General features: G+C 43.5%; 3 protein-coding genes across 4 annotated transcripts in view; 2 read left to right on the plus strand and 1 right to left on the minus strand.

The window, feature by feature from the left end:
• LOC135485660 (mitochondrial amidoxime reducing component 2-like) lies at positions 1 to 4,823 on the plus strand. Its single transcript, XM_064767984.1, has 7 exons — positions 1 to 572; positions 982 to 1,167; positions 1,622 to 1,799; positions 2,173 to 2,325; positions 3,020 to 3,081; positions 3,928 to 4,005; positions 4,278 to 4,823. The coding sequence occupies exons 1-7, from the start codon at positions 349 to 351 to the stop codon at positions 4,390 to 4,392; spliced, it is 996 nt and encodes a 331-aa protein (XP_064624054.1). The 5' UTR covers positions 1 to 348; the 3' UTR covers positions 4,393 to 4,823.
• The window catches only part of LOC135485661 (mitochondrial amidoxime reducing component 2-like), a 26,519-nt gene continuing 10,360 nt past the window's right edge, over positions 4,804 to 20,962 (minus strand). Inside the window, exons 2-8 of one of the 2 annotated variants that reach the window (XM_064767985.1) lie at positions 8,521 to 8,657; positions 7,866 to 8,048; positions 7,246 to 7,423; positions 6,462 to 6,614; positions 5,781 to 5,842; positions 5,543 to 5,620; positions 4,804 to 5,215 (exon numbers count right to left, since the gene is read on the minus strand). In XM_064767985.1, the coding sequence (XP_064624055.1) occupies positions 5,101 to 5,215; positions 5,543 to 5,620; positions 5,781 to 5,842; positions 6,462 to 6,614; positions 7,246 to 7,423; positions 7,866 to 8,048; positions 8,521 to 8,552 (801 nt within the window). In that variant the 5' untranslated portion in view covers positions 8,553 to 8,657 and the 3' untranslated portion in view covers positions 4,804 to 5,100. The remainder of the gene's footprint in view (positions 5,216 to 5,542; positions 5,621 to 5,780; positions 5,843 to 6,461; positions 6,615 to 7,245; positions 7,424 to 7,865; positions 8,049 to 8,520; positions 8,658 to 20,962) is intronic. The other variant, XM_064767986.1, reaches the window with a different exon arrangement.
• The window catches only part of LOC135484634 (mitochondrial amidoxime reducing component 2-like), a 4,072-nt gene continuing 1,583 nt past the window's right edge, over positions 18,474 to 20,962 (plus strand). Inside the window, exons 1-6 of the mRNA XM_064766269.1 lie at positions 18,474 to 18,697; positions 18,977 to 19,165; positions 19,527 to 19,704; positions 19,988 to 20,140; positions 20,339 to 20,400; positions 20,800 to 20,877. Coding sequence (XP_064622339.1) covers positions 18,474 to 18,697; positions 18,977 to 19,165; positions 19,527 to 19,704; positions 19,988 to 20,140; positions 20,339 to 20,400; positions 20,800 to 20,877 — 884 coding nt within the window. The remainder of the gene's footprint in view (positions 18,698 to 18,976; positions 19,166 to 19,526; positions 19,705 to 19,987; positions 20,141 to 20,338; positions 20,401 to 20,799; positions 20,878 to 20,962) is intronic.

The following is a 20,962-nucleotide window of genomic DNA, read 5'->3' on the forward strand; positions in this document are numbered from 1 at the left end:
GGACGGTAGGACGGGGAACAAGTCCACGAAAACAAGGGGGATCAATTGACTTCTCCATTACTATAGCGATTTATAACATTCTAATAGCCTGGGAATGTTGTATTTATTGTATGTTAGTGATAACATTCTTTAATTGTCAAGCGATTTTATGCAGTTTTAGCATTGTTTCCGTAGAGTTTCCGTTGATTCCGTTAAATCGACATACACCAGCTGTGACGACCGGGACAATGTATTTAGAGCGCAAATGCTGGCCTTATGTATTTTTATCTAGGTTAATGACCGGTTTGCATACAGAATGGTAAACGACTACCAGACCAACTTTAGGAACGATAGCCCAACGTTACCAAGATGGGACTGGAAGCTCCTATTTTCACTGCTCTCCCGATGATCCTAGGAAGTCTAGGGATCTTCCTCACCTTCTATTTCCTTCACAAGAAGCGGCCGCGTCACCTGGAATATGTTGGGACAGTTAAAGAACTGTATCTCCATCCCTTGAAGTCATGTCGCGGCGTGACTCTCCAGGAAGCGGAGTGTACTTGGTTGGGACTGAGGGCAGATGGCGTCTACGATAGGTAAGTGTATCATTCTTACCTTTTGCCTCGCATGGTAGCATTCAGGAATTTCTGAGGCAGAGTTTTGAGAGATACCAGTAGAGAAGAACTAAATATGACCCCCATTAGAAATGGTTGAGCCAATCATATCAGATATGGCTCCGGTCAAATCTTCTTTTGGTGGGTGGGGATTTAGAGGAGTGTGGTCCATTGCTCTTTTTGTGTACAGTTATTTAACCATGGAGTGATAGAAGGTGATTAACAGACACATTTTACATCAGCCAAGTAAACTGGCTGACAAATGCAATATCTTATAAAATATCAGGAAGGTTGAGCTAAGCGTGCGCACACGGCAAGTTTTATTTTAGTGTGCAGATTAGTTTTTCCAGGTACTTCGGATCTACATGTATTTCTACCTTTACATTTGAAGGCATTACCTGTTATGCGACCCCAGTAATGATAACAGCTTTGTGGGCCTGTGCCATAAACACCAGGCTGCCAATATCACCAGCACCATCAACGACTCGGACGAGATCCTTGTATCGGCACCAAACATGGAACCCTTGACCCTACACAAGACGTGCAAGATTGACCCATCCAAAACCATCATGTGCAAGTAAGAGCAAGGCCAGCTAAGGCTTTTTTGATGGTTTCCTCTTCTGAGGGTCCTAGCCATTTCACAACATCTTAATATTTCTGCTCACTTTGGGGAAAACAAGTTTGTGGATTCATGCACCAAATATGATCAAATAACATTACCAATATGAATTTGTCATTGCTCCGTTTAGAAATTGCGGACTAGCGTGAACCAGATGTGGTTAATACGGTGGTTATAATGCACTACCGTTATGTTATGATATGCGAAAAACAGACACAATGTTCAGATTCAGATTGTGGTTCAATTTCACCATTGATATCGTCATCGTCATCATCATCATCATCAATGCCATCATCTGTAATGTTGACGAACAACAATTACCTGTCATGGAATCATATTTCGTTACATGTAGCTCAGCGTGTGTACAGCTTCGTCCATTTGCTTATTTTCTTAACACATTTTTGCGTCGAAGGCTATACGGCGAGATCAGCGAAACCATGGACTGCGGCGATGCTGCCGCAGATTGGATCAACCAGGCCCTCGGGACCAGTGGACTGCGGCTCGTGTATGCTGCTGGCGGGATGAGGGAGCGGGTGTCGACCATGTTCTTCAGTGAAGATGGCGGGATAAGCACTGATCATGACCAGAAGGTAATATGGTGACCAGGCCTGAATTATTTTGATAAAAGCCATATTGTGCCGATCGTATCATTCTAGTCTTCTCAAATATCCTATAATTTCCCCACGAATGTAATTTATGCTGATTACGTGTAGAAGACCTTGGCGATGCAACTGTCGTCCTCGAAACCGATGTGAAACAGAGAAGCCGTGTACCCGAAATTCGGCAGATCAAAATTCCCCTGAAGAATAGCCAATGAACTACTGGATATACCACGACAGCACGTGAACGCAAAAAGCACCAACTAAATGCGAGCGCCGCAGGTAATACTTCTCTTGCTGTTGGCTGATTCTTGAGGAGGTGAATAAACTTCCTATTTCTCTTTACCTTTGTTCTCTATTTCAGTACACCAATCAATTCCTCCTGCCAGAGCAGAGCACTTACAATTTACTCTCCCAGGCTTCGCTAAATGACTTGAATAACAGGCTGAAGCAGAAAGTATCGGTTAGGAACTTCAGGCCAAACATTGTTGTTGACGGGTGTGCTCCATTTGCTGAGGTTAGTTACGGGTTGACTATAGGCATCACCATTTAGGTTAATACTAGAAATCCTAAAACTGAGGTGAGATAAGTGTTGACCAAAGACACCACCATTCTAGCTAGAAATCTTGAAATCCTAAAACTGAGGTAAGATAAGGGTTGATCATAGACACCACGATTCTGGCTAGAAATCTTGAAATCCTAAAACTGAGGTAAGATAAGGGTTGACCATAGACACCACGATTCTGGCTAGAAATCTTGAAATCCTAAAACTGAGGTAAGATAAGGGTTGACCATAGACACCACCATCTGGCTAGAAATCTTGAAATCCTAAAACTGAGGTAAGATAAGGGTTGACCATAGACACCACCATCTGGCTACAACTTGAAATCCTTAAGAAAATTTAGAACCCTTTCAAAACGAAGTGAATGCCAATTTCAAGGGTGGGGACCTCCTCTTTCGTTTAAGGAGGACAGCTAGGTTTTAAATGGACATTCACTTCCTTTTGAAGGAGTTCTTAATACTGGAAGATTTCAAGCTCCAGCCAGAATAGCTGTACCTATGATCCACCCTACGAGCGATTGTTGATCTATTTGACGTAATAATCTGAAGGTCAAGCAAATGCTCAATGACTTTCGACCGTTTTAATGTCAGTTGACAGTTCCTCAAAGATTGAAAATATCTAAAAGCTTGGATAATCTATTGTCTTGCAGGATGACTGGGAGGAGATCTTCATAAATGAGTCTAGGTTCTTTCAATTTGCTCTTGCAGAAAGGTAAGACAATGTCCAGCCAAACGACAACACTGCCCAGAATCATGGTAAATGTGGCTTCCAAGTAGTAGCATAATTTGCCCGTTGATAAAGCGATGTTCTTGGACCTTTACAGTGAATAAAAATGACCCGCAACCAACCAGAATTTACCTTTACAGTGTACGTTTACAGTGTAAAGAAACACGCCATCCATTTGACAAACAACTGGCATTTGCGTTAACAGTGTAAAGAAACAAGCCATCCATTTGACAAACAACTGGCATTTGCGTTAACAGTGTAAAGAAACAGGCCATCCATTTGACAAACAACTGGCATTTGCGTTAACAGTGTAAAGAAACAGGCCATCCATTTGACAAACAACTGGCATTTGCGTTAACAGTGTAAAGAAACACGCCATCCATTTGACAAACAACTGGCATTTGCGTTAACAGTGTAAAGAAACAAGCCGTCCATTTGGCAAACAACTGGCATTTGCGTTAACAGTGTAAAGAAACAGGCCGTCCATTTGGCAAACAACTGGCATTTGTGTTAACAGTCTGAATAAATAACTCATCATTTGGCAAATAACAGGAATTTGCGATTACACGAAATAAGCCATCAATATGGGAAACAGCGACATTGCATTTAGAAGGAAGCAACCACATTAAGAAGCCCAACCATGTCCTTAATCTTCGGTGATTTCCTGTTTAGCATGCTAACAGCGTTTACAGTTAACGATACAAACAGAGGAAGTTATATACTCGTATATGTACCTCGATTGAAATTTGGGGGAACTTAGGCTGAAAGGTTGGGGGAAACATGGTGACACGTTTAGCGCCCTATCTTCCATTGATTAAGTTGTTCTTTCAGGTGCACCATGACAACTGTGGACCCGGACTGCCCCGAAAGTGCCCACGCAGCCAAAGACCCACTTGCGACGTTACGAAGGTATAAAGAGAGTCCGACAAAATATAGAACCTCTCGAGGGCCATTTTTATTTCGTGTTGGAAGCAGACACAGAAACATGTTTTCTCACGTAGAAACTCCCTGAGCCTTACAATTCAAGAAGTCATGAAGATGAACCGAAAGGGCTTACGGAACGTTTGCTAGCTTCGCTGTAGACCGGTGCTGGCCCGCCCCACAAAAGCCTACTTTTATGGGCTAGGTTTGCTGGAAGTGATGGGGCATTCCTGATATTTTGATGCACTATTACATTTCAGGTATCGTTCAAAGCCCGAGTGGCCAGCGGGACCGGTGTTTGGCGTACGTCTTGGTATCAGTCATCTTGGGAACATCAAGGTCGGAGACCAAGTATATGTCAAGAGGAAGTCATAAATATAGCGTGCTCTCTCTCTCGTCATTCCGTATGTTCGACTGAGAGTGCCATTCCTGCAAATATGACCCTTGTGGAGAGCGTATACTTAGATAGGAGGTATCATTTGCCTCATTATAATGAACTAACTGTACTTTCTATTACATTTATTGTATTATTCTTGCATTGCAATTTATTGTATTGCATCTTTGTATAAAGTGTGGAATATATATATATAACTCCAGTTGTGGATCCAGAAATTTGAAAAGTGGGGGAGCGGCCCCAGCCAGAGCACAGAAAGTCCGATCTTGTTCCATGAACCCATAGTCCGCATTTCACCCGAAATATCAACCCCGCTTGTGATCCAGTTGACGGTTAAATTAGTAATCTGTATCGTAGACATCAATATTATTTTTGTACATGCATGTAATAAAAACACAAATATGTATGAATATTCCATTTTTCATATTTCTTTGATTCAAGTTAAATTCGTCACTGAACTCCATTTCAGGTGATGTGATGCTTTCGAACAGCTCACAGTGCAGCATATCAAGACTTTCCATTTCTTCAGATATTGAAAGGTCTGCTAGGAAAAAGTCCATGGTTGTTGCAAGTCGTCTCGAAGTATCATATGGCTTCTGAACACCAAATCTAAAGTGGCCAACTGTTTTAATTTCTCTACAATAATATTCGATTCAGACAGCAACAAATTGACTCTTGCTCCAGTCATGTTAGACTTTCTTCCTGGCGTAGACTTTATCTCCAACTCGGATACTTCCTTCATGACGGAGTCCCAACCTCACTCCGAATACAGGGCCACGACTATAACCCGGCCTCTTGCGGTAACTGAAAAATTCAAGTAAACAAGCAATAAATAAGGCATTGAAGTGTCAATTCTCACATCAATTTATCATAAAATAGTCAGATACCTGCCACAGAGGGTCCATATTTAGGTTACTGCTGTCCGTTATCATGAGTTATACGTATGCTTCCGTCTTCGGCGAGCTATTACCTTTCACTGGGGATTGGACTGGTGATAGTCAGACCGGTGGGCTGCATGGCCTGCATACTGCACAAACAATGTTCTATCTCTATCATTCTGCCTCCCCTATCTACCAGCCTACTGCCACAAGTCGTTCGGAAATAATCGAGGACTCTGCTGCCATGACTTACGTCCTGAGAGTAGCAAGGGGCTCCTTCTTGTAATGGCCCATCTCGGGGTTGTCTGGGTCAATTGTAGTAATAAAGCACCTAAAACGGAAAGGGAAAGGTAACACTGGTCAATCTTGTCTAACAGAAGGCCATTTACCAAGAAGTCAAAACAGAACAGCAACTCAAAGTTGACACTTTGTCACAAAGCCCAGGCGACGGCGGGTGACAATTTTCAGGTCATGAAGAGGAGCAAACTTACCTCTCTGCGAGTGCAAATTGGAAGAGAGAGGCCTTATTGATGAAGATTTCTTCCCAGGAATCCTGAAAGAGGCATTCGATGGATAATAAGGCATGGTTCCCCCGAATGACTTTCCGCATCAGTCACAAAGTACGACTTACATGTACGAAGACGACTTCTTTCTATTCGTGCATGTTATCTGTACGATAACTAAGAATTTGTTATTCGACATCGTAGTTCTTCATCCTGGCACCAGTTGTTTTCAGTATACTCCGCCTCTCGAAATTTCATTTTGTATACGACATAGGAGTAAAAACTCCTGATATCAGGATGCAGTCCTTGGGCGATGGGAAAACATATTTAATGAATGACGATTACGACTGATGACCTCAAGCGATAATGAGTTTCCACATCGCTTACGAATTACGCATTCTTGGTTATCGAACAGATTACATGCACGAATACATCGCATTCGTCTTTGTATGTCGTAATTCGTGAGTGGTGCGGAAACTCACTAATTACAATTAACGAAGACGAACTCTTTGTATGCGGGCATATAATCGGTTCTCTTACGATCAATTCGCAATGGTCGTAGTTCGTGAGTTATGCGGAAAATTCGAACCATGTATGCCGTGTGGTAATGTTTTCCTTTTTTAGTTGTGAAATAAATATTGTTCAAACTCTATCAACTGAATGACTTACTTCATCGTTCGGCGGACATCCTTCCACCACAACATTCGGCCGAAAATGGCGAATGGTGACATTCTTATCCAGACGTTTGTTCAATTCGTCCAATGATGCTTGCGACAGCAGATTGAACGTGCTTTGGTCTGGGATGGTGAACTGGGGAGCAAACTGAAATGGGTCGTTGATTAGTTTGGGAGAGTTTCAGATTTTAATCAGAGAAGAACGAGATCGACGAGACATTCTGACGATATCGCGTTGCCTGCCGTAAAGATGTCAACTAAAGAAAAAAAATTGCCTCGTTCACGGACCAAATTCTGAACCTACGCTTGTCCATGGCATTATGTCTCAGTGGTCGATAACGTGAATTACCCGGGGTGTTCCTGAACGCCTAGCAACCCCTTGGGTGCCACCAGGCCACAACGACATATAAGTACGGGGGTGTATATCCGTTTATGCACATGTTCAATTTGAAATCTAAAAATGTCGTCGTAAAGATACAGCTTGCATATCAATATGAAAGCATCAGTGAATTGAATTAAATCGCATATTTCACCATCTTGACTCTCAATGTACTGACATAGGCTACGGAGGCAATACCGCTGGAAGTTCAGTATGAAATTTCACGAGAAAACTAATTCAACCTCGGAGATGAAGTGAAATTGGGGGACGGAAGGGTGCCCAACCTCTCTCATGTGCATGGGTCTCCAACTCTCGAGCCGCTTTCGGCTCTTAAAGTCCATTTGTAAACATTTGGAAAGTATATTTCTGTAACCACACCACCACATTGCCAGTACCACACCTTTTGGTTACTGCCAGCAATGACTTCCCCATGCTCGCTTGAAGATCCGGGGAAGCGTTCTTTTAAGGTATGACCGACATTAACCAGTCGCAGTGGTCTCTTGGTCTCCAGTGCTTTGTTTATCCACTCGGCCGCCGCGTCGCCGCAATCCACCGCGTCGAAATATTCCTCCCAGTTCCTGTGCAAGAAGAAAAGGAGGGGACAGATTACCATTTTCAGAAAATAATAAAACTAACAGTACAATGTTATGTACATAATGTACAGGTAATGCTTCCATGAAGGAAGGCGAAGGTTAACAAATGGCCATGCTTTGCAACGTATTCCAAAGCCATGCGGTTGAGTAACGCTAAATAGCAAAACGAGTTATTTCCATTGCTTTTCTACAGAGTGTTCATCACTATACGAGATTTATCCGTTTTTGCCATTTTGAGAAAAAATGGCTAAGATCAATGTTTGGAATTCAACTGAAAATGCATTGAATCTTTGGACATTGTTGATCATAAACGTTTTACTATATCGGCCCGAATGCTTTGAAATTTGCAGCACATTTCAGTTTTCATATAGTCATTATACGGTCATAGTCTGGTTAAGTCCAAAATGTTTAATGGTCCACTGCTTACCTGCAAATGATATTTTTGGTCGAGTCAGCGTCTAATTCCTTCGGTAATATAAGGTTCTCCATTCCTGGGAATGATAGTTGGATTTCGTCACCATGGATGTCGTTCTTGACCAGCCCCATCTTGAATTGTGTTTTAAGGTTAACTTTCTGGTAACGATCTGAAGGATCGCAGAGCAAAAAGTGTCTGAAAAAAAGCAAACAATCTTGGTAAACATGACTTTGGCAAGTGGTTAAACAATCTAATCCTATGCTGATAGCACTCCAAGCTGTAGGCCTACCTGTTGTACTTGTCGTTCAAGTTGTACCTTTCTTACCTATCGTACATTAAATTTGGCCTCACAGCCATTCAAGTACATTTGTATATACATGTACACTTTTTTTCTTGGATAGTCACACTAAAACATCACTTCATTGACCTTAAGTGGAATAACACACCAGTCCTTCCTCGCTTTGCACTTATCTTCGGGCCAGCTGTTGCCTGTGGGTGAATTTGCCTACTCTAGTGGCAGAGTGATGTCGCCTCGAGTATTCGCAGGATTTGGTGATGTCAGGGTGAAGTTGCCCCCTCTAACACCCGAGTGAGAAGTGAATGAATATAAACCCCAGGCGAACTGCCCTCGTGAGACACTGTGAAGAGATGAGTGACTATGACTAACCTGTCATAGACTCCATTTGCCCGGAGTCCCATCCACGTACACTCGGCTTCCTGGAGAGCCGAGCCTCGACATGACTTCACCGGGTGGAGATACAACTCTTTGACAGTCCCGACAAATTCCAGGGGTCTAGGACGCCTCTTGTGTAACAAACAAAAAGTAAGGTAGAGACCAAGACCTCCAAGTACTATGGGAAGGACCGATGCAATCGTTAGATCACCACCCATGCTTGTGGCCAACGGCGAGTATACCAAGGATGTTGAGTGAACTCCCTTGCCTTCACTGGTATATAAGATTTGCCAGGTCATTGTCCTGCTCTGCTTATAAATCAAAACTGATGACCGAATTTGATTAATAATGTCGAAAGTTTGCTTGTATTGGGTCAGATCAAACCGCCAAGTTGATTAGCTCGCCGTGAATTTTCCACGTTGTTTTTTAAGTGAGGGTTGGGTTCAGAAAACTTCACAAACTAAGCTCCGCGATCATAACGGACAGAATTTATTCGACATTGATTTACAGAAATTCGAAGAATGGACCAGTGTATAATTCTGTTCTTATTCAAATATCAATAAATGCAGGATTTTAAAGGGTAGATTTTTAATTTGGTAAAACAGTGTAGATTTTATTCAAAGGTTTCAAGTGTCAAAAAACCTTCGGGCACGACAGTACCTCCACGCGCTCCTATAGGTTAAGACGATCTGCAGGAATAGCTTTCCTTGTCAGAAATTTTGAAGAGTTATCATTCATAGTAATGCATGTGCCAGCCAGATCAGATTGTTCAATCTCTCCAGTTCGCCATGTTCTTAAAAATTGTTTTAAAAGTTCGTCTCGGGATCAGTCATCTTGGGAACATCAAGGTCGGTTACGAGAAAGTCTGGTGGTAGTACAAAGGAGGAAGATGAACATTTTAACAAGTGTTGTTTCGTCACAGAAAATAATCATGATTAATTTCTCAGTAAATTTCTGTAGGATGTCTTAAAACCGTGGCATGCAGTCGTTATAAGGATTTTTCTCGAAAGAAACACAAAAACATTTCGTTGTCAGTGACAGACGGAGTCGATAGAGAATAGATTAACAACTCCCAAACTGTTATGAAATTTAGCTGCGCGGCAAACAATTTTCATATTTGTTCATTACATAGTGGAGTGTCATCATTGTTAGTTTTAAAAATCTTGTACATTTGATGAGGTACATGTACTATATACTATACACATGTACATCATAAACGAGTCGTGACAAATGGTAGAAACACTTTTCTGGATTCGAGCCATCACACATACATGTATATATTTGCTCTTCTTTTCGATTGAACATACAGTTTTGCCGGAGGCAAGTATATGAATTATCATATAATTGCTACATCTGGGCTTGCATGTTTGTATCTAATAATAGTTCAAACACTAATTCACCAATGAATAGTGAAATTTGGGGGAAATGACGCGTTTGACTGTGTAACCCTCCACATTTTCGAGCACTCGCTGTCGTCAAATATTCAGTGTTTTAGTGTATTCCCCGCATATGCATACTGCAGAAGAATGTACGATGCTTTACGCCGCAATAACAAATACAGTCCAGGCATCACCAAGTTTAGCTCATAGACACTGACGTGGTACTCGTAGAACTGACTCTATATGCAGATGACCCCTGGGTCTTTCCTGATCCGTCTCCGGAAAGTCTCGCCTTCAACAGCTTCCAGACATAGGGACGGCAAGCGAAGGCAATAAATATGAACAGCCCCTGGAGACTATTCAAGATGATGTAGATATACTCCAGGACAACGTTAGCGGAGCCTGTCATAATCCAAACATAGGCCGTCACCCACGTCCCGCCCATGACTAAGGCAAGCTTCAAACTGATCCAGATATTAGCCCTGTCGCCTTTGCGAACTTTCTTCGCGGCTTTGGTCGCCCGGTGTAGGCTGCAGACGGTCACAACAAACATGATTAGGTTAGCTAGAAGGTGGGCTCCTACGGGGACGATGAAGAGAACGAGGAGGCCAGAAGTGTTGCTGATCCAGCAGTACCGATCTCCGTAGCCCGGATTATAGGGATGTACCTCTTTCTTCCATATGAAATCAAGCAGCAGGGAGACACCTATCAGTACGGCAGGATACGACCAGCTGAAGACACTGTAAAAGATGAACTTGAAGTTTTTGCGTGACGTCAGCTGGAAGGCGTTCAGAGCGGAGAATGTCAAGGTCACGTCGAGAGCCATGCAGCTCATCCAAGCAAAGGAGGCCGTGTAGAAGTAGTGGATTGCAGCAGCGATGACCTTGCAGAGTGTCTTGTGTTCGATCTGGGCGACTCCGGTTAGGAATAGCAGCTGCGCCAGAAACAGACTCATAGCTAACATCATCATGGTCTTACCAGGGACATTCCGTAACTTTGGCAATAGAACGTAGATGGAGAAAAGCATGAACAGGGAAACGAGGGATATGGACATTCCGGAGATTGTTAGGATCGAGGACGCTGTGAACCCTGGCGATGGGGACTCGGCTGGTGAGGTCTCCCCTTGTTCGTTCTTGGTCAAGTTCTGCAAGACGTCTACACAAATGATGATAAAGTTGTCCATTATTGTGTAATCACCTTCTTCAATACGAATCCCTGAATGCTCATGGATGGCTGTGCCGTTCTCAAACATGCTGAATTCCGATTGGTTTATCCGGAGAGCTGGACAGTCGTTTGGCGTGGTACTCATTTTCGGAGTTGACGTCAGTTCGACATCCCCGTTCCCAAGCTCCAACGTTTGTAAAGCAAACAATTCATTTCCTGTTTTGTTGCCAGCATTTCTATTTGGGATCAAGGTTACCCCATTGCCATCATTCAAAATATCATTTTCACTTTCAGGCATCGTTTCTATATTTGCTGGTGCAGCGGGGCGGAAAGACACCAAAACTGCAAAGTTACTCTCAGGTCCACTTGGCGTTATTGGTATTTTGGGAATCGGAGCTCCAGGTGTTTGGGTCTCTTCGCTTTTTTCCGGCACCTGGCATTCTCCATCCTTGGGTACCGTTCCTTCGGGGCAAAGAAGAGGGCGACACTTGTTGGAAAACGGGTCCAGGACTTCACCCGCGCTGCATGGTGACAACTGCGTATTGACGTCCCCTCCCTTATCCAACACCGAGTTCTCGTTAAGGTTGAAGAGAAATGAGAGGGAGATGGAACCGGGGCGGTTGTAAGTGGGAATTGATGGTAGAGGGATGCCAAACAAGAAACAAAACGATATATCGGATGGTGTCTCATGGTTACAAATGGCACATGCAGGGTGCTTGTACATTCCAAACGAACCCATGGACATCACCAGCGTTGTTTTGTTAGAGCACTCTTCAATGATAGTTTCATCAGCAAAATCTGACGCGCAACTCGAGTGATAATCTGTATAAAAACAATTGCGTAAGTTGTTCGAGTTTAAAAACGGTGAAAGATAATAGTAGGTGTCGCGACAGGGTTCCTCCGTGGTGGTCGTCGTTGTCGTTGGGATCGCCGTTGATGAATTCAAGCCGTCGGGATCGAAATGGTAGAAGGGAAGTTGAGGCAGCACTCGTAAGCACGAGAAGCGTAGCTTCCAGAAGAGGGTATCGTAGTCGCCCCAGCATTCACTGCAATACTTATTCCGATAGAGGACACCTGTAAGCCGACCGGAGACGGGGTAGTCAAGGAAGGGGTCATCATCAAGGCCTTCGCATAGGCCTCGTATTGTATTAGACGGGTAGTCGTGAGGGCATTGCATCATTATCATAACCTCTCCCGTGCGTGATGTGATGGAATCCGATTCTGAGAATTTGCGGCATTGCATGGCATCCCTCAGTTCCCCAGGGTCTCTAAACCTGCCTTCCAATGGTGGGCGTGTTGTGTTCACATCACTGCAGCAGTCCTCCATCACGGAGCACATCTCGTCACAGAAACATGTGGGAGTCGACCCAGGACCCAGACTACCTCTTGTACATGAATACGTATCGGGACATGGACGATAAACCATGGGAACGAGTTCCAATTCCGGTAGCGATTCAGTCGTGTGGCTACTTGCCGTGTTGCCGTTATTCCGAATGTCATTCTCGCCAGACAATATAGCTGCATTTGTCGGAGTAACGGGATGAAACGGGACAAGAACTGCGTGTTCACCGTTAGACAAACTTGGTGTATTTATGGGTGGAACTAAGGAATCATTTTTTAAAGTTATGCTTTCTATTATGCTATCATCTGCATCAAATGGTACTTTGTTCACCAATGGTTCCAAAAGCATAACTCCAGGTGTGCTGGTGTCTCTGTCAGTGTCAAGTGTCAAACTTGGCAACGTCATTTGGACCTTTTCCGGCACGTGGCATTCTCCGTCCTTGGGTACCGTTCCTTCGGGGCAAAGAAGAGGGCGACACTTGTTGGAGAACGGGTCCAGGATTTCACCCGCGCTGCATGGTGACAACTGCGTATTGACGTCTTCCCCCTGATCCAACACCGAGTTCTCGTTAAGGTTGAAGAGAAATGAGAGGGAGATGGAACCGGGGCGGTTGTAAGTGGGAATTGATGGTAGAGGGATGCCAAACAAGAAACAAAACGATATATCGGATGGTGCCTCATGGTTACAAATGGCACATGCAGGGTGCTTGTACATTCCAAACGAATCCATGGACATCACCAGCGTTGTTTTATTAGAGCATTCTTCAATGATTGTTTCATTAGCAAAATCTGACGCGCAACTCGAGTGATAATCTGTGTAAAAACAATTGCGTAAGTTGTTCGTGTTGGAAAATGGTGAAAGATAATAGTACGTGTCGCGACAGGGTTCCTCCGTGGTGGTCGTCGTTGTCGTTGGGATCGCCGTTGATGAATTCAAGGCGTCGGGATCGAAATAGAAGGTACGTGGAGGCAGCACTCGTAAGCACGAGAAGCGTAGCTTCCAGAAGAGGGTATCGTAGTCGCCCCAGCATTCACTGCAATACTTATTCCGATAGAGGACACCTGTAAGCCGACCGGAGACGGGGTAGTCAAGGAAGGGGTCATCATCAAGGCCTTCGCATAGGCCTCGTATTGTATTAGACGGGTAGTCGTGGGGGCATTGCATCATTATCATAACCTCTCCCGAGCGTGATGTGATGGAATCCAATTGTGAGAATTTGCGGCATTGCATGGCATCCCTTACTTCTTCGGGGCCTCTGATCCTGCCATCCAATGGTGGGCGTGTTGTGTTCACATCACTGCAGCAGTCCTCCATCACGGAGCACATCTCGTCACAGAAACATGTGGGAGTCGACCCAGGACCCAGAATACCTCTTGTACATGAATACGTATCGGGACATGAACGATAAGCCATGGGAACGAGTTCCAATTCCGGTAGCGATTCAGTCGTGTGGCTACTTGCCGTGTTGCCGTTATTCCGAATGTCGTTCTTCTCGCCGGGCAAAATAGCTGCATTTGTCGGAGTAACGGGATGAAACGGGACAAGAACTGCGTGTTCACCGTTAGACAAACTTGGTGTATTAATTGGTGGGACCAATGAAGCATTTATTAACGGTAAGTCTTCCTTATTGATAACATCTGCATGAAAGTAATCTTCATCCAAAAGCATAACTCCAGGTGTGCTGGTGTCTCTGTCAGTGTCAAGTGTCAAACTTGGCAACGTCATTTGAACCTTTTCCTGCACGTGGCATTCTCCATCCTTAGGTACCGTTCCTTCGGGGCAAAGCAAGGGGTGACACTTGTTGGAAATCGGGTCCAGAATTTCATCCTTATTGCATGATGGTAATTTTGTTTGGACGTTGTCTCCGATTTCCAATACCGAGTTCTCGTTAAGGTTTGAGACAAATTCAGGGAGTGGTTCAGCTGTTTGGGTCAGCACAAATGCTGGCAACTGGCTTATGAGAAAACCTGCAAATAGCACAGCCGACGTGCAATGATTCTTTGAAGCCATTTTTCGTATTTGAATCTTGATTGTCAAAGCTAGTCTTAGAAAAATATCATCAGAGTTAGTCAAAGTAATCACAGAACACTTATTATCTGCACCGGACCAAGATCGAAAAAGAAAAGCTGGTGACTTGAAAACTCCTCCAACTGAAAATTTTGCTGCTCTATCTTGAATCTGAAAGTAAATGATGTCATTCAGCAGCAAATCATATCGATAGCCATATCCATTAGAATGCCTGTAAGTTCGTACTTCGATCTTTGGCTTACTGCCTTTTTTTCAGCATACCTCCATTCCTTCTGAATGTCTCACCACCCAGGGTCTCACCACCCAGGACGCTCTACACTTGATAATCCAGTGAGTTTCGTAACTGTTATTGTATAGCCTTAGTGTAGCTCATTCACAGGACAAGAACACGAACCTTTTACCACTGACAAAAACATAATATCAAGGTTCGTGACGAATGAAACTGAGTTTTTGGTCATTCCAAACGAAAGTTTTCGACAAATAGAACTAGTTGCTGTTATCCCTTCAGAACCACCTTGAAGAAAAAGTTAAGATAAGAAGCTCTCCGGAAAAAACATTGGCGTTTCTATCTCCAAACTAAAAGAAATTGCTTTCTCAAAACCGTCAGACCGTTCTTCCTCACTGCTGCAAATATTGTGTCTCGTTGCTTTCGTCAATAACTTCCGTTTCGGCCAATACTATGGAATCCAGGTGTTACTGTTCTCAAACGTCCTACCTCCAAGTCAGGTTTCCTCAAGCGCGCGTTGCTTGTTCGGCTCCTCATAACTTATAAATGAATCAGCAAGCACCGACCCTATATATACAGTGAGTACTTAGTTAACTGGTGCTGGTCTAAAATTTTCTAAGTCCATAATAGGTCATTATAATATGCATTTTAGGCCCAGATGGGTTGTGCAGGGCCTACATTCCTTTTGAGAAGCATGAATGGGCTAATAATGACAACTTGAGCCTACTGCACATGTCGGCATTGATACCTATTGACTATGATCACTTTCATCAAGTACTCAGAAAGTTTTAATAGCTTGAAATCCGACATGCAGAAAGTCCATCCAAGACCACGATCACTGGCCAGTGCTTTTCATGGAAAATGAATGTCGTTACAAGCTTTTTACAGGGTAAACCCTAAAAAAAGTGGCATTTGAATCAGGGAGGGGATGTGAGATTTTTGCCCAAAAGTTTAACTTGGGGGGTAAAGTAACTAACACTTACATAACCGATGCCATTAACAACATTTACTTATTCACTACTTTGCACTACAACTGTTTTACAATTCCAAGTTGTCGTCAAAATTTAAGTTATCATCATCGTTATCGGAGTCTGACAATTCGTTTTCACCAAGCAACAAATCATCTGCAACATCATCACGATAATGACCATCTGGTTGAGGTGTTAAGCCAGCCACTTGAAATGACTTAGCCGCAGACTCAGGAGCTACATCATTCCATGCTCTACTTATAATGCCGAGTACATCCTGTAATGTAATTTTGCGGCAATTTCCGTCAGCCTCAGTTGCATCACATTTCCATAACTTCCAATACTTTCGCATTATAGCTTTAAATCCCCTCATAAAAGTGAGATCTAACGGCTGAGCCAGCGATGTACATCTAGCAGGAATATTGTCTAACAGTATGCCTGCTTCAACCATTGGGTAACAGAAATCCTCTGCTTGATGCGGTCGGAATCTGTCCAAAAGCAGAAGGATGTCATTAAAGTCAAAATCGCCAATGTAAGGGAAAAGAACATTGTCCAACCAATGTTGCAGTGTCTCTCCATTCTCCCAACCAGACCTCGAGGATGTGACCCGTACGTTATCTGGAATGTTGTTCAAATCTCTAATCTGACGCACGAAGCCCGGCTGCCTGAAAACAACATGAGCAGGCGGTTTTTCTCCGTTGGAGCCAACTGTCAATCCAACGGTGCACCCGAGTTTGGCATTTCCTCGCGATGTTTTCACATTTACATCTACTGTACCTCTGGTCTCGGCTGAATACATCGGAGGGAAGTCCAACTGAGCAAACGTTTCGTTAAAGTTCAAGAGCGTGTGGACATGGTTGTCAGCTACAGTTTGCCTAACGCCAGTCTGAAATTCTCTCACTCTCTGTGGTGCATCAGCCGGTACAGTGGTGGAATCTTTCGTTTTACGGCGGAAAACAATCTTTTTCCGTTTCATAAAATTTGTAACCCAACCCACTGATGCAGAAAACTGGGACCTTTCGGGGCGACGTGCTGCAATGTCCTCAAGTTCATTGTGTGGGAGTTGGCCCCACCAGTTCTGAAATTCAATCGTTGCATCATTAACAATGTCCGACCGAGAAACGGGCAGGGCAATATTCCTCCGTTCTTGAAAATGTTGATGCACGATATTCTCAACTTCCGGCCAACAACCATCATGGTCGGTTCTGACTCGCCGGCGTTCTGCATTTTCCTCCACTTGATCCGTCATTTCATCGATGTTCTGTATCCATCTCCTGAGCGTTGTTGGGGATAGTCGATAGCGCCTAGCATACTCATTGACATTTAGAATGCGGCCATGTTCAATTGCTGTTTGGCAATCCAAGGCATGTCGCAGCCTGGCTTCAACAGTGTAACTGTTACATCGTCGAGGGAGACCAACTGCTGCAGCACCATTCTGCTGATCGGCATCATCATCATCATCATCGTCATCATTGCCAGCATCCATCATTGACTGACACATGACAAAGAGCGAAAGCATCAGCAGTAACAACAACGTTGTGTTCCTCATGATTTGAACTTTCAACAGGAATGACCAATATGATTGTTAGGGTAAAGGGCCTAGGAAATTACACAACTGCAATTGCCTTTCATACCAACCATTGATTGATAAAATTGGCCACAGAAGACCAGATCAAGAAATGAACATGTAATCAAAACTCTGTCATTTTCTTCATTGAAATGTGATTAGTATAGGCCCTACATGGTCGTAAATCGACATTATCCCATTCTGGGCCTCTATTAGTGACTTAGAAAATTTTAGACCAAGCACCAGTTAACTAAGTAGTCACTGTATATACACAGTATGTACACATTTTCTTCAATTTATCAAAGGAAGCCAAGAGACTGACATGTCTCCGTTATGTCTTTCATTGGTTCTTCAAATAAAAAACAAGTGTACACAGCCTGACTGTCACTTTCTTGCTTTTGCAACGAAAGACGAAATCAATTATCCCATAGGTGCGATATGCAATATAGTTTCTGTTAAGAGCATGAGAATAAGTAGGTTTACATTCTGTCGTAATACGTTTTGCATCATCACTAACCATAAATTCACAATGAGTTTGATGATGTTACATCATCGGTCTAAAATTCATTCATTTTGTATGATGTTTGCCTCACACACACTTCAGTCCAAAAACAAACCAATGATTCATTATGGAGTGAATCGAACCCGGATCGATAATGGGTGTGAAGTCGAAGATCAATGTGACTTTTTGTGAAATCGATGTTTATGTCCGACAAATCTAGAGTCTCATGGTGACCAGAGGTCGTTTCTTGCGCAACGAACAACAGTAAGGGATAATGCAGCACCATCGACGATTGTCCTTTTGATTAATATCAAAACTGTACATGTACATGTATATAGAGTGAAGTCGCAACTGCAGCATCAGATCCTGAACTATTGACAGATTGATTGTCATTGGTTATCACAAAGTTATGAAAGGATAAAAGTTATTTCTGATATCTACATATACTACCAGTAAATGATATCAACAAAACATTGCAAATTTTAATCTTCTGATCTCTCACCAATGCAGATGTATATCTTCTCTTTACATGATAAAAACACACTATATCAAATGTCAAGCTTGTTCATATACCCTTCGTACGTATACGTTTGTACCGTTCACATTCAATTCCGTAATAGACCGCAATCTGTTGTCACATAATCTTGAATAATCAGAATGAACCACCATTACTGTACAAGGCATGTACAAGTAAGGATAGTTACGACAAAGTGGCATTGTCTGGGGCGATAATAGTTAGGCCAAGTTTTGTACCACAACAACATCAAGGATATGGTCGACCCTCCTGCTGCAGTTGTCCTCCCCATGGTCCTGGGGAGTCTGGGTCTCTACCTTACTTTCTATCTCTTGCACAAGAAACGGCGGCCTCGCCCCCTGGAATATGTTGGAACCGTGAAAGAGTTGTATTTCCATCCAATCAAGTCATGTCGTGGCGTGACTCTCCAGGAAGCAGAGTGTACGTGGATGGGGCTACGGGCACATGGAATGTACGACAGGTAAGAAGCCAACTGGAGTACTGCTGATCTTGTGGGGTGAGCTACAACCTCCCCTCCGAGTTAATCCAGCCTATATAGAGGCAATACCAGTCCTCTAAACTGGGCCCTTGCATTAATGTATAGTATGTATAGTCCTTTTTAAAAAGGCCCTTTGCCAGATACGCCTGTACCACCTAGGGTCGAGAAAACGAACCACCAATGGATCCACGTTTCGACGCCAGTGTTGGAACGAAAACAAGTTTAGTTGGATATTTTTGACCTATCTCATCCTTTTTCCAGACAATTTTTACTCTGCGATCCATCGGATGGGAATCGGGTAGTCAACCTCAAACGCAAATGCAGGTTGGCGCTTGTGACAAGTAAAATGGGTGAGAACTGCGACGAAATCGAGATATCCTTCCCAGGAATGGAAAAGTTAACCTTACCTAAGGCACCAAGCACGGACTGTACGAACAAAATCGTTTGCAAGTAGGTAAAAGTAACCCCACGCAAACAAACCCTGCACACCACAATGTTTCCAACGTCTTAGATGGGCCTGACACCTAAAGCTGAAACTGATCAACAGCTTTGCAACAAAAGTCTATGTCAGTATTTTTGTTTTTAGACATATCTATCTTAAAATCTCTGACATTTCTTGCATAATATATCCATTTTTTGCACTCCGGAAGCAGTATGGATACTTGGACTTGTTCTTCCCTATGATCGAAAGAATGAATAGAATGACGAATCGGCTGCCTCAGGAATTTAATCCATTTCAAGCTCTCACATAAAGTGAAATGATTACGGTAATAATAATACATACACACATGTTTTTCCTTTTTGATTCTAGTAACTGGACGATAGATTTCGACGCGGTGGATTGCGGCGATGCAGCGGCCGAGTGGATAAACAAAGCACTGGAGACGAATAGGCCGCTGCGGTTAGTTTATGCCGTTAGCGGCATGGCCGAAAGGGCCGCTGGTTTCGTGAATGAAGATGGAGACATCATTGCTGGTGATGACAAAAAGGTAATGTTACAAGATGTGATAGTATTCCAATAAAAGTTCCAGCTTCATTGCCTTTCATCCACTCATTTCTCACGGATTTACACTCCGGACGCAATGGATCGGCCTCGTCCCTCACCCCATGAGACAGTGTAAATAGGATGACGAAATATACTGCCCCGGGAGTCTATGTGAATCCTGCAGATTGCTAGGTGTGAGGGCGCTCGCCGCAGTGTGGCGTCTCCAGGATAGAAGCAATCACGTGTATCACATATCTTACATCTGAGCCCTTTCGTAATATTTTCAGTTAGCTCCCCAATTCGTCCTGCCAGAACAATGTACGGTCAACTTACTATCACAAGCATCATTGGACGAATTGAATAAACGACTGGAAAGTGATGTCTCTATCAGGCATTTTCGGCCGAATGTTGTGGTGGAAGGATGTTCGCCCAACGATGAGGTAAGCGTTTCAGCCTCAAGTATGGAGCAGGGAATTGCGCCGGCTTCGATCAATCTTCCCAACATGTGCAGCCCCCCCCCCCGCGGCTATGAACAGCCAGATTTTCATGTGTCGACAGATTTGGAATACCTGTATATTCAAATGGATCGCCAATTACTTTTTCTTTTGTTCTCATACAACAAAATTCGTTCTTTTCAGGATTCTTGGGAGGAAATCGTCATCAACGAGGCTTCGTTCTTTCAGTTTGATCTGGCGGAGAGGTGATATGTTTAAAACCGACAAAATCATAGTTACTACCTTTTGCCTAAGCAGGGCTCTTGGTCTGGTCAATTAGAATGTCTCAGGTGCGACATTCCCATAGAGAAGAGGCCCTAAAGCGCAGACTCTCGGAGCAGTGCATTTTGTTATCCTATCGCAGGCGACATGACGAGCCCGGTTAACTGCGTCCGGAGTGTATAAAACGAAGTTGTTTGATAGTATTAAACGTCTGACAGGTTGGCTACTATATACATTGCCAGGAAGAAATAACCCTTCTTCCTCTTGACATTGCTAAACTGAGCAGACACAGAGGCCTGTAGTAACCCCTCGGTCTATCTATCCTCCGTAAGTCTGTTCATGACCGCCATTGTTACGCAATATTATCATTTTTGCTTTTATAGGTGCTTTATTACAACGATTGACCCTGACAACCCAGAGGTTGGACATTACAAGAAGGAGCCCCTTGTTACTCTCAGAACGTAAGTATTCAAGCGATGGACAAGCGCGCCAACTACGAGCATCCTCGCATAACCAGTGATTTTCAATACTCCGCCTGTCGGAGTA

This window comes from Lineus longissimus, chromosome 3, assembly GCF_910592395.1.
Source record: "Lineus longissimus chromosome 3, tnLinLong1.2, whole genome shotgun sequence".
Taxonomy (NCBI): domain Eukaryota; kingdom Metazoa; phylum Nemertea; class Pilidiophora; order Heteronemertea; family Lineidae; genus Lineus; species Lineus longissimus.

What these genes read in the sequence shown, in the direction of transcription:
- LOC135485660 (XM_064767984.1), top strand. Translation starts at nt 349, where the DNA reads ATGGGACTGGAAGCTCCTATTTTCACTGCTCTCCCGATGATCCTAGGA. An exon ending in GCACTGATCATGACCAGAAG is followed by an intron (nt 1,800 to 2,172) that starts GTAATATGGTGA and finishes TCTCTATTTCAG; the next exon opens with TACACCAATCAATTCCTCCT. An exon ending in GGTGTGCTCCATTTGCTGAG is followed by an intron (nt 2,326 to 3,019) that starts GTTAGTTACGGG and finishes ATTGTCTTGCAG; the next exon opens with GATGACTGGGAGGAGATCTT.